This window comes from Sorex fumeus, unplaced genomic scaffold (genome assembly GCF_029834395.1).
Source record: "Sorex fumeus unplaced genomic scaffold, SorFum_2.1 ptg000098l, whole genome shotgun sequence".
In the NCBI taxonomy this organism is placed as follows: Eukaryota; Metazoa; Chordata; class Mammalia; order Eulipotyphla; family Soricidae; genus Sorex; species Sorex fumeus.
In genome coordinates, this window is record NW_026606155.1 from 48,456,951 (window position 1) to 48,470,742 (window position 13,792).

The 13,792-nt window shown below is 35.0% G+C and overlaps 1 protein-coding gene across 1 annotated transcript in view; it reads left to right on the forward strand.

The window, feature by feature from the left end:
• Positions 1-13,792, forward strand: part of MDGA2 (MAM domain containing glycosylphosphatidylinositol anchor 2) — an 873,366-nt gene that overhangs the window by 560,184 nt on the left and 299,390 nt on the right. The window contains exon 4 of the mRNA XM_056133738.1: positions 12,733-12,929. Within this exon, the coding sequence (XP_055989713.1) occupies positions 12,733-12,929 (197 nt within the window). The remainder of the gene's footprint in view (positions 1-12,732; positions 12,930-13,792) is intronic.

Genomic DNA, 13,792 nt, shown 5'->3' on the forward strand with positions numbered 1-13,792 from the left:
TGTTTTTATTTTCTTTGCCCACATTACCAAGTGCAATCTTGGATGTACTCTCATTGTGTAATCCTCATTGCCATAAATTCTACTCAAGTATAAGAAAAGATGAAACCTTGTGTTTGCCACATGGATAGAAGCAGCAGGTGTCATGTTCAGTGAAATGTCAATATAAAGAAAAATATTGAATTTTCACATTCCTATGTAGACTATAAAGGAACAAAATGAGGAACAGGGAATGGCCAATGAAAACATTGTGTACTTAGGCTCAGACAACAGAACTAAAGCTGACAAGTGGGGCGTGAGAAAGAAGGAGCTGGGGGTTGGGGGGTTGGTATTACTGTGCTAGAGGGATATTGGCTCTTTGGTCGTGGGAGTGACACATAAAATTTCATGCGAAAGTATGCAGATTTGTGTTTGGTAAGTCATGTTACTTCAATAAAGAGTTAGAATAAGAGAAGAGTGCACACACAGATACACAAAATATCTAGGAGTCATTTGTTAATTAGGCAGCATTTTATCAAAATTACAAATAGGATAAAGTGAAATATATGAGGGAGGGAACCTATTGAAAATTAAGTGGAAATTTAAACATTGTCAAATTATTAAGCTTTTATCATGGGATTCTCTCCTAAATACAGTGTAATGGCTGGGCTGTGAAATTGTGCATACCTCAAACACATATAATGACGTGCAAAAACTTAACCATTTCACCATTTAGGATGTAATTGAGTACTTTCTCCTTGACTTTCTAAACAGAATATAGTTACTGATTTCTAACCCAAAGCAATGTCATTAAAAATACCCCAAAAAATGTGTTTTTCCTCCTTACATATACCATTACAAAAAAAACTTATTTTTTTGTAATATAAGATATTTTCTTCTATAGGTAATAAAGTCACTCAGTTTTGAAAATGAAAGTTTTAGATTTTGTATATTTTACTGAAGTCCTATATATATTTGAGGTTTAACTTTTGTTTTGTTTAGGGTTTGGGCTTTGGGGCCCCACCTGGAAATGCTCAGGAATTAATCCTAGCTCTGAGCTTAGGGTTTCCTTGTGGAGGTGCCCCAGGAATCATATGCGGTGCTGAAGAATTGAACCTGGGTCAGTTAGATACTAGGCGAGTTGCCTTACTGTCTGTATGATCTCTCTAAGCCAAAGGTTTAACTTTTTTTTGTGGAGGATGTCCCAAGGAGTTCCCAAATATCACCCATCTGGTGATATTTGGCCTACTGGACAGAGCAATTCAATGCTAGAACCCCAATGAAGTGGTGTGCTTGGGCCCAGCAGAGCTGGAAACCACTGAGGCTATACTAGACATGCTCAAGGAACTAGGCAATGCCAAGAATCCAAATCTGGGACTGGAGTGATAGTACAGTGGGTAGGGTGTTTGTGCTTCATGCAGCCAAGCCACGTTCAATCTCTGCTAGTTCCTTCATGCATGAGGCTTGTCCAGACGTGTGGAGAGTGGTCTCAGCACGGCTATGACTGGTTCTGGAAGTCTTCGGCTGCCGGGGCTCTGCTCAGGGTGGGGAGGAAAACTCAACCCGCCCCCCTCCAAGGGGCCTGGGTGAGGACAGTCAGGCACGGGGGCAGGAGACTCTGTAATATTCTCTTCCGGGAGCTGGGTTTTATAGTCTCTTAATAAATATATATATATATTTATATATATAGATCTTCTGACTTATTTCACAGTATAATTCCAAAGATCCCAAAGTCCTTGTGTGTTTCAAAAATGATATGATTTTCTTTCACTCTGTAGAAGATTTTAAGTTTGCTGCAATTTCATGTTTTGATTTTGTTCCCCCTGCTATAGGCAGTGACTTATAATGAAGTCACTGTGTCTAACATTCAAGAGCATATCACCTAAATTTTTTTCAATGCATATCAGGTCTAAGATCATATGAATAAATCAATGAACAACAGGAGAACAGTGCTACAGTGCTAAAAATAAATAACCTTAAATACTAGAACAATATTTTTAGAATATTTGAAAGAATATGAAGGTAATTAAATGTGAATTAGTATTCAGTAACTAATATTTGTATTTAGTCCTAATCAATGTCAGTGAAATAGTATTTCAGTGTAATTTGTAATTTGAAACAGTTTAAAATAAGATAGAGATAATGTTTAAAAGTGACGAAATGAGAGCCAGAGCAATAGAACAGTGGATAAGGTGCTGCCTTGCACCTGACCAATAGGGTTTAATCCTTGGTATCCCATATGATCCCATAAGCACTGCCAGGAATATTTCCTGAGTGCAGAACCAAGAATAACCCCTGAGCATCGCCGGTGTCTCCCCACCCCCATCAAAAAATGAAAAGTGACAAGATGAGGAAATGAATTAAAAAATATTTTACCAGGGTTTAAGCACTTGCCTTGAATCCTTACAACCCCCTTTCAAATCTCTGGCATTGCAAGTGTCTCCTGAACATCTCCAGGAATTGCTTCTGAACACAGAGCCAGAAATAGCCCCCTACTGTTTGGTATGTTGCTGGATATGGCGAAAAAATACATAAAATCTGAATGTAGAAAATATCTCTCATATCTAATGATATAATTCATTCTAAATTAATGAAATAGCATATATAATTACAAATGAGTATATCTAATCTAAAATATAAAAATTATACCACACTTATTTAAATGAATTTGAAATTATTTGAAATCATGTTTACTTGGTTTTTAAAATCTTTGTAAAATCAGTGAATATTTGCATTAACTGAATGACAAGTTTTGAGAATAACCTTGTAAGTAAGATACAGAACAACAATGATACACTAGGACAGAACAGTTTTCACAAATAAAACTCAGAAGCTAAGAATTACTATCACACCACAGTATGGTTTTATATAGAGAAGGACAAATTCATAAAAATAAAATAAATCCTTTTCTGGTGAGGTCAAATCCAGCAAAACTCAACTTCTAACTTAGCACTCAAGAGTTACTCCTAGGTTCCCAGGGAAACAAATGGGATGCCAGGAATCCAACCCTGGTTGGCTGTGTGCAAGCCAAATGCCCTACCTGCTGCACTATCCCTATAGTTCCAGGCCCCAAAACAAAACTTGATTTATGTGAAAGTTTAATAAATAATACAGTTGGTATTTAATTTTTTGGAATAGAATGAAATATTAAATTTGTTAATGTATCTATATCAAAGGGCTGGAGCGATAGCACAGCGGTAGGGCATTTGCCTTGCACACAGCCAACATGCCCGACCCGAGTTCGATTCCTCCGCCCCTCTCGGAGAGCCCAGCAAGCTACCGAGAGTATCTTGCCCGCACGGCAGAGCCTGGCAAGCTCCCCGTGACGTACTCGATATGCCAAACACAGTAACAACAAAGTCTCCAATGGAGACGTTACTGGGCCCGCTCGAGCAAATCGACGAACAACGGGAGGGCCTTTACCTTTATCTATATCAAAAAGAAAATTATTTTTTTAACTTTTTAACTTTATTTTTTAATTGAATCACAGTGAAATACTCAGTTACAAAGTTATTCATAAATGGATTTTAGTCATATAATGTCCAAATGCCTGTCCCTCAAGAAAATAAAATTAGACCTCTAAAATATGATGGGCTGGATCGATAGCACAGCAGGTGGGGCATTTGCCTTGCATGCAGTCAACATGGCTGACCTGAGTTCGATTCCTCCACCCCTCTCGGAGAGCCCGGCAAGCTACCGAGAGTATCTTGCCCGCATGGCAAAGCCTGGCAAGCTACCCGTGAGGTATTCAATATGCCAAACACAGTAACAACAAAGTCTCACGATGGAGACTTTACTGGGCCTGCTCGAGAAAATCGATGAACAACGGGAGGACAGTGACAGTGACAGTGAAAATATGATAGTTAAAAGACAAAATATACTGGAGTAAAAAAAGAAAAAACTTTAATGTGCAACTTAGGAGAAAAGAGGAGATACTTTATCAAACAAGGTTATTAAAATTAACTATATATACTTACATATAATTATTTCATATTATGCAAAAAACAAAATTAATACACAGAATTGCTTCCTTTATTCAATGTGGGGGAAAATCAATGAATTTAAGAGAACAGTGCCTCATATACAGTAGAGTTATTATTATTTAGAATTTTAGGGGCAAGATTACAGTTCTGTAGAGAAATGGCAAAATATCAAGATGAAGTGGCTGATCAAGAAGTAAGGAATTTCATAATTTGGTTAGCTGTGCAGTACTCTAGGCTAAGATGAATTAGCTAACATTTATTTGAAGGATAATGATTGTTGTAGGTTAGATTTCCTTGACTGTGATGATGTGTCTTTAAATACAGACAGATTTTGGATGTGGGTCTGTCCCTGGAGTAACTTCCATTTTCACATGTAGATACATGAATTTGTCACTGGGAAAAGGATTTTTAAGTCTCTGATTATTGGTATATCCAACAGTGACTTAAATATTTTTTCTTCATGTAACTTCAGCAACTTTACTTTTATTCCTATGGTTAGTTAACATTATCTATGATATTTACTTTCATTTCATAGTTGCAATGGTGACATACATTCTTACCTATGATGTAAAGTAGTGATATATTCAACTAGCTTTCATGCTTCCATGAAATAACCATCTTAGTGATTATTTTGCTATAAATATCACATAAAAATCATCTTAAGAATTCTTTTGCATAGGATTTTTAAGATTCCTGGAACTTCCCAGAGGGAAATATGACATCCAATACAGTATTTAGTGTGTCATTGCCATCTGGGTTTTCAGATTCATTTGGTTTAATTCAAAGATTAAAGACAGAAAAATTGGACCAAATGGTGGAATAAGCCCCTGTGGAAAACATGTTTCTGCTGTGATTATTTTTGAGATTAATTGATTCCTTAACTTGTAACTACACTCCATTACTTCATTTGCAGTTAATAACTGATTAACTACAAGCATATATATTAATTGGGCTACAGCATGTTGCGAGTTTAGTTAACTCTTTCAAGTACTCCAGTTTAAGTGGACAGTTAACACTTTCAGGTCACTGACATACTCAAATTTAAGTGGACAATAGACTAACCAAATGCTTTCATTATTTAGTTAACCATAGCTTATGCTCAAGTGTTTAATGGATAAGAGCTCATTTTATATTTTATTAATGTAAAAATTGATGCCTTGTAGAAAAGTTAGGGAGGGTAACAAAAACAATCCCAAGTTCTCTAACCTAAACAACTGAAAATGTGGGTGAAATCCTTCTCAAAAATGGAACAGACCAATGATAAATGAATACTTCCAAAATATTCATATAAAATCTGTCTTATTTATAAAATTAAATGACTATTAAAAGACACATCATTTCTAGAAATCCTCAAGAATTTTTTTCATTTTTGATTCAAATATACAATTTACAACTATTGTTCTCCCTTAGCATAGAAGAAAACAGAATCATAAAATCAAAGTAAAACTCATTTGTTTGGGACTGGAGTGATAGCACAGCGGGTAGGGCGTTTGCCTTGCATGCGGCCAACCCTGGTTTGATTCCCAGAATCCCATATGGTCCCCTGAGCACTGCCAGGAGTTATTCCTGAGTGAAGAGCCAGGAGAAACTCCTGAGCATCTCTGGGTGTGACCCAAAAAGCAAAAAAAAAAAAAAATCTCGTTTGTTCATATGTTATACTTTAACTTTTTCCCCAACACTTTCTTTTCAGAGACATATTTCTGAAAAATATTATAATCTTTTCTTTATTTATGTTTTCATCTGTCCTTCCTCCATAAGCCATAGAAAATAAAACAACTGTCCCATAATTCACTGGTAGAAAGAGTGATTGATAAAGATCACCTATATATGTCTTGATAAAAATCACCCTCCCTCTTTTTTTTAACCACATATATTCATGTTTCAGTTCTTTTTTTTAGCATGGTTTTTAAAGCCATTTCTTCTGGTTTCTAATCTTTGCATGGCCATGGAAGTATTCTCAAATTTAATTTTATTTCACATAAATTTTACTTTGTCTTTACCACTCTCATTAATTTTTTTCCTGGTCTTTTAAAATGTTTCCTTTTATTTGCTTTCATTTGAAGCTGCCTAGTATACTTCCTTAGACAGTTGCTCTTTTAATTCTACAGACACGGATTATTTCATATTCCACACCACTTGAAAATATCAACATACTTAAGTGATAGACTGACCTTTCAAGGGAACAGCTGAATTTTAGAGAGATAGTATCTAGTAAGGAGTAGATATCACTGCATCATTGTCACTGATAAGGAGTTGATGTAGTATATATTTTAAATCAGTGGATTATAATTATACATATTTTTACTTTTTACATACAATACACAGATTTCATAAACAATGACTAAAACCACTTACTGCCACCATGTTCAAAGGTCCATTTTGGAATCTGTGATTTCCTTCTTTAAACTCTGCCCTGTACAATTTTAAAAGTTGTACTTCTGAGAAGGGAAAGGATGCTTCTTATAACTTACATGGAAAACACCCCATTAACCTTTAAATCACAGCTGTGACTCAGTTACTTTAGACTTTCTGTGTTAAGGAACAGGACACAGGAGAAATCATCATCTTAAAGGGGTACCTGGCCTAAATTATCAGCTGGAGGTAGAAGTATTATTACACAATAGGTAATAAGAATAACTGATGATACTAAGCATTTCTTGGTGTTCTCATGTTCATTTTCATTGATAATTAATGTAAAGTGCATCCATAGTGATCTGAGGGCACTATGATCAATGGTTCAAAATCCTCAGTGGCAAATGTTTGATAATTTTACCAATTACGGTATTAACACCAAAAGATATGCTACCCCAGTGGGAGGGCATTCTAGAAAAGTGATAGGAAATGATAAGCATTGTATCCATCACATTTCTTTCTGAAACCATGTCCAGTGCAGGCGTCCAATAAATCTAGAGCAACTGTTATAACCATATTAGTAAACTAATAATTAAGAAAAAAAACAGAATAAATGTTCCAAACCTAGCAACAGAATCTGAGTGGTTGTTAATAGCGCACTTATCAAAACCCTTTTCAGAACTAAGGCATTCACTATTCCAGCTGACAGTTACTGAGCATTTTATCAGCACAGTCCTTCTAATAGAAAAGTCCTAAATCAGGGTTGCATTTTGAAAGGCTATCCCCTCAAATGGGGAGTAGCATGCACGTAAGTAAGGGTTGTTTCATGGAGAAGACAATGGTTAAATAAAAATTTACTCCCTTCCCTAGAGTAGGACAGACTTAAGTGGATGATGTAACTGTCTCATATTTCTCTGGAGCTCCTGTTACCTTTGTCACAAATGTCCTACAGTTCAACTATACCCCGGAACCACTCTGCTTCCCTCATTTCTGCACACATTATTCTTGTAGGTACTTCTTGACATTCTTTCTATACTTTTATGTCTCTTAGATTCTGTTTTTCAAGTAACCTGGCCTAAGCAAACATATATAACTACTATATATTCATGTGTCCAAAGAGTATATGCTTAATATATATTATATATTTTAAATAATATACTTATGTATGTATTACTTAAAATATGTGTAACTTATATACTTACATATGTGTGTAACTATGTATACATAGAGACATGCATACAGATATAGGCATTCTTGAAACATCACTTATATTACTGTTTATCATCCAGTGCTATGTTGATCATAAACTGTGGTGTCTGAATAATATTTGAACAATTTTATAGAACTTGAGATCTTCAGAAATTGAGCATGATTAAAAGAAATTATTATTTCAGTGAGAAAAAAAATAATTTACAATGTATTAAAGCGACGTGAGCTAATTATTTTCCCCTAGAACTTTATTTTGGTTTTGAGGTCAAATTCAGTACCCAGGCTTACTCCTCATTCCATTTTCAGGAATTATATCTGGTCAAGTTTGGGGGAATCATATAGTGTGCCCTACCTGCTGTAATATCACTATGGCCCTCTGCACCTTTATTTATATTTTAATTATTTATTACATAAAGCTAGTATAGTTCTATAATTTAAGAACTTGCATCAATTCATGACAAAGATGCTAGTTCTTTTTCTGAACACTTACATTAATTAAAATCAGCATATATCCTTGCCCAACTAGTAGAAACAATTTCAAGGCAAAGTTCCTTAAACTTTACTGAAAAGCAAAAGTTGTTATGAAATGTTATAACCTCTTAATTAGAGACCTTTGAGGTAGCTGTGAAAAGATTATAGTGCTAGAAGAAAGAAAATCCATAATTTTGCAGAACTGGAAATCTAACTAGGACTATCAAACAGTTCACTTTGAAAAATCATAGTTTTAAAAAGTAGGAACATTTGGTTTCTTTCTTTGATTTCCTTGATAACTACTATTTTAATATTTATATTTTGATTTTTATTTTAATACACTAAACTATCTTCTAAGGAATAATAGCATATATACGTTAATATTCTTATGTGTGTATAACCATTGTAGATTCTCTAGAGCCTTCACGTAAACATATGTGAAATACAGAAACACATAATAGCCTGAACAAATGAGAAAATTAAGTTTTTCCTGATTTAAACTAAGCTGGATGCATTATGGGTGGTGAGGTATACGGTCATGATGATGGTCCTCCCGTTGTTCATCGATTTGCTCGAGCAGGCCCAGTAATGTCTCCATCATGAGACTTGTTGTTACTGTGTTTGGTATATTGAGTATGTCACGGGTAGCTTGCCAGGCTTTGTCGTGTGGGCGAGATACTCTCGGTAGCTAAAGTTAAAATATGTGTAACTTATATACTTATATATGTGTATATAAGTAGCTTCCCAGTCCGAGAGGGGTGGAGGAATCAAACTTGGGTTGGCCATGGTGGCTGTGTGCAAGGCAACCGCCCTACCCGCTGTGCTATTGTCCAGCCCGAGGTATAGGGTAAGGCAAAACAAAATTAATAGATTCTAAGTGAAACACAGTAGTGATTATGATTATCATTTTGATAGTAATAACTTATTTAGTATTTATTATGCATTCAAGGGTTTTGGATCTATCTTATGTGCTACTGTAGTAATTTAAATAATACAGTGACATCATTATATCTATTTTAAGACTGCAACAAATAAGTAAACTTTCATTGTAATAAAGATAAAAATATAGCTGAGTAAAATTAATATTTATATATAGGTATTTGCATCGCATTTAAGTATTATGAATTCATTTTTGTAAACTAAGAACTTACTGTTTTTCTTAAGTAATTGCATATGTTAATTTCTTTTTTTTAATAATCTGGGATATGGAATATCAAGATATTGGCAAATATGGTAAATGGTTTCTGAGATAAATCTGACTATAAGCACCTACATTTGTAAATAAATGTACAAAAAACTCAGAAGTACTCATTATTCATTCATTTATCCATTATTTGGCTGTATTAACACTGTAGTGTTTTTGTTGAATAGTTGAGACAAATGCTGTATGACCAACAAATGGCAAACATTTAGTTCCTATAGTCATTCTAATATTTACTCTAATATGATATTAATTTAAATATTGAGTTATTTAAATATACTTTTAAAAGTAACTTCTATTAGCATAATTAAAATTAGCAAATGCACTTTAGGTCTCAAAGACCTAAAGAAGGGAAACAACTTATTTTATTTTATTTTTTTTCTAAATTTTTATTAGTGAAACACCATTAGGTACAGTTGTAGGCTTACAAATTGTTGAGCTTGTGTTTCAGTTATACACTGATCGAATACCCAACCCTCCACCAGTGCCCATTCTCCCACCACCCCTGATCCCATATCTCTCCCATCCCTCATCCCCCCTATCCCACTCTACCTCTGTGGCAGGGCATTCCCTTTTGTTATCTCTCTCCTTTTGAGTGCTGTGGTTTGCAAAAGAGACATTGAGTGGCAATCATGTTCAGTCTATAGTCTACTCTCATCACGAATCTCCTATTCATCTGGGGAACATAAAGTAACAAATTAGGAGACTAACCCCCAAGAATAGCCGAGATAAGTACCAGGAGGATTACTCCATGGCTTTGAGGCCAGCCGCACACACTAGGGCAAAAGGCATCTCAGATAGAGAAGGGAGCACCAAATAAAGGATTTTGGGAAACAACTTATTTTAAATCGTAGTATGGTAGCATAATTAAAGTATTATTAATGATTTTTTTGAAATACAAATTATTGAAACTCACCAAAGTGGTTATCATCCTCCACCGATGTCCTTATATTCTCTCTAGCCCACCTCTTCTTTAGAATAACCATCTCTTGGTTTCATTTACCTTTTCTTTGTTGTCTTCATTTGTACATAATATATCCAGATCTGACTTATGTTATTTACTTTATTCTTACTTGGGGACTTTGTATTTTTTCTAGTTGTTACAAGTCAGTATTGCTATGAACTTTTCACTTCATACAGCTTTTGCTGCATTTGAAGGTTTTGATAGTTTGTCTTGTAATTTTCATACATTTCAAGGAACCTTTACTTCTTTTATTTACTCCTTGACCACTAGTTATTTTACAGTAAGTTGTTCCATTTCAAAATGTTGAAACTTTTCACCTATTTCATTTAAAAAAAATAGAGCATCACAAAGTCATTCATGATTGAAATTCAGTCATACAGTATTCCAACACCCATCTCTTCACCAGTGTACATTTCTTAGCACCAGTATAGCCAGGTTCCCTCCCAAAACCACTCCCACCCCTTGCCTGCTTCTTTGGCGGGTTCTTTTATTCTCTCTCACTCTCTCTCTCACTCTCTCTCACTCTCTCTCTTTCTCTATTTCTCTCTTTCTCTATTTCTCTCTTTTTCTCTATTTCTCTCTTTCTCTATTTCTCTCTTTCTCTATTTCTCTCTCTTTTTCTCTATTTCTCTTTCTCTATTTCTCTCTTTTTCTCTATTTCTCTCTCTTTTTAATATATATTTATATCCTTTGTGGGATTGTGGTTTGCAATGTTGATACTAAAAGTTTATCAAGAATATCCCTTACAATGAGGAATATTGTCTGCCATGGAGGCAGTGGAGGGTGGAAAAGGGGGGGTATACTAGGTTAGAACTTTGGTGCCCCTATATTTGTTACATAAAAGTGAGACTATCTTCATCTTTTGTTCTCTTCCAAAGAATGCAATGACCATGCCTATCTTTCATTACATTCTTTAACTTGAATACTATTTTATAGTATCACATGCATTGACAACGTAGATTTTAAAATCAACTACTAACCCATATGATTGTCCTCATCCATTCACTTTAAGCTTTTGTTTTTAATAGTACAGATGTGTCTCTCATAAGCAAATAGGGTTGGAATTTATTTCTGTCCAGCCATTCTGTGACTTTTGATAGGAAAGTTAATTCCTTCGACATTTAGAGAAATTATTGATATGAAAGAAGTAATTGCCATTTATATAGATCAAAATGAAGATTTTGATCATTTTTGCCATTTGTCTTTTTAAATGTAAGGCCCTCCCGTTGATCGTCGATTTGCTCGAGCGGGCCCAGTAACGTCTCCATTGGAGACTTTGTTGTTACTGTGTCTGGCATATCGAATACTCTCAGTAGCTTGCCGGGCTCTCCGAGAGGGGCGGAGGAATCGAACTCGGGTCGGCCATGTTGGCCGCTTGTAAGGCGAACGCCCTACCGCTGTGCTATCGCTCTTTTTAAATAGGCAGTTTTATATCTTTGCAGAGCTGGTTTAAATTCAACAAATGTCCTCTGGTGTTGTTTGAGTCTTTTCATCACTCTCTCAAGTCTGAGTGAAACCCTTACAGGGTAACTGTTTCTTCAACTGTGTTTTTTTTTTATTCAGGAGCCCGGCAAGCTACCGAGAGTATTCGATATGCCAGACACAGTAACAACAAAGTCTCCAATGGAGACGTTACTGGGCCCGCTCGAGCAAATCGACGATCAACGGGAGGGCCTTTACCTTACCTTTACCTTCAATGATTAAATACATCATTGCATCCTATTATAGAGTTTTATTTGAGAAATCTGATGTGATTATTTTTTTGGAGGCCTAGCTTGTCTCTTGACATTTTTAGTTTATCTGTCTCTTTGGTTATTGATATTTTAATTATAAAATGACTAGGTTATTTTCATTTATTTTGTTTTGTCTTCTATGGATTCCCTAGATCAGTGTATAATTTTCCCTCTTCAAACTGGGAAAGTTCTCTGTTATCTCTTCCATCAACCACTCTCCTTTCTCTTTTCTTCTCTTGGGATTTCTGTGGTTCAGAGATATCTATTGCTATTGTCCATTAAATATTATACAGGATGGGTACTTACAAGAGGCTGAGCATAGACATGGGGTTTATGTTTCTTAAATAGATGGGGTGCATGGGATGTGAGAGAAAAAAAACTTTAACTGGGAAAAAGTTTGTCTTTTTTTCTCTAAATATAATAATTTTAAACAATTTTCTGCTTGATTTTAATATATAAGCCATAATCTATTTTTTAAAAGAAATATGTTTAAAGTGCATTGAGCTGTCAAATGTTAATTCCTTTGTCACTGTGATTCATTATTTTGCCTGAATCCTTGGATTTAAGGGTTTTGAATTCTGATCAGAATTCTGTCGTGAAGCTGCCTTATGTGGCTTTTTAAATACATTATTATTTGTACTATGTCAATAGAGATCTTAAATTATTTTTTTTACCTTTTTATTTGGAAACTTTTCTGCCATTAATTTAATAAACACACTGCAAAGAACAAGCATAGTTATAAGCAATATAATCAGTAAAGATTGTGGGCCTTTGGTTCATTTTACATATGCATATTTCAAAAGTCAGGTAACTCATAACATTGTCACTATTTTCTTTTTCTAGATTTGGATGATCCAGTAGTGACTGTTCATCAAAGTATAGGTGAAGCTAAGGAACAGTTTTACTATGAGAGAACAGTATTCCTGCGATGCGTTGCTAATTCAAACCCACCTGTTCGGTACAGCTGGAGACGTGGGCAGGAAGTATTATTGCAAGGATCCGATAAAGGAGTTGAGATTTATGAACCCTTCTTTACCCAGGTAGGAATTAAGGTATAATATATTTGCCCTTATTACTTAAGTTTAAAGGTATACAATTTGATATATTTTAGAAAAAAATAATTCTTCCAGATCTACTATTTTAAGAAATGTGCTGGACTGAAAAATTAGAAAATTCATATAATGAAGAACAGATTGTTAATTTTATGTGGTAGTTTACTGCAAATGTTAATTTTTGTAAAATAATTTTAACTTAAAATAGGTTCTTACATATTTCTTTTTCGATTAATTTACCTACATCCCACTAAAAATATATATATAATTTGTATTTTCTGACCTTTTCTTTATTGAATCACTGAGTTATACTTACAAAGCTTTCATGTTTGAGTTTCAGTAATACAATGATTGAACACCCATCCCTCCACCAGTACACATTTACGACCACCAATACCCCCAGTATCCATCCATCCCAATCTTCTCAGTGCCACTATTGCAGACAATTTCTTCCATACTCGCTCTCTACTTTTGGCATTATGCTTTGCAAAATAGATATTGAATGGCTAACATGTTTGGTCCTTTATCTACTTTTAGTACACATCTCCCATCCCTAGTGATCCCTCAACCACCATTGATATAGTTATCCCTTCTGTGTTCCAGATGCCTTATCCCCCAGCTCATAAGGCAGCCTTCCAACTATGGAGCAATATTTCTGGCCCTTGTGTCAACTGTCGTTTGGTGTCAGTCTTATGTTATTTTATATTCCGAAATTAGAGCTGTCATTCTATGTCTGCCCCTCTCTTTCTGACTCTTTTCACTCAGCACGATACTCCTTATGGCCATCTACATATGAGCAAATTTCATGACTTCATCTTTCCTAACAGCTACATAGTATTCCATTGCGTAGA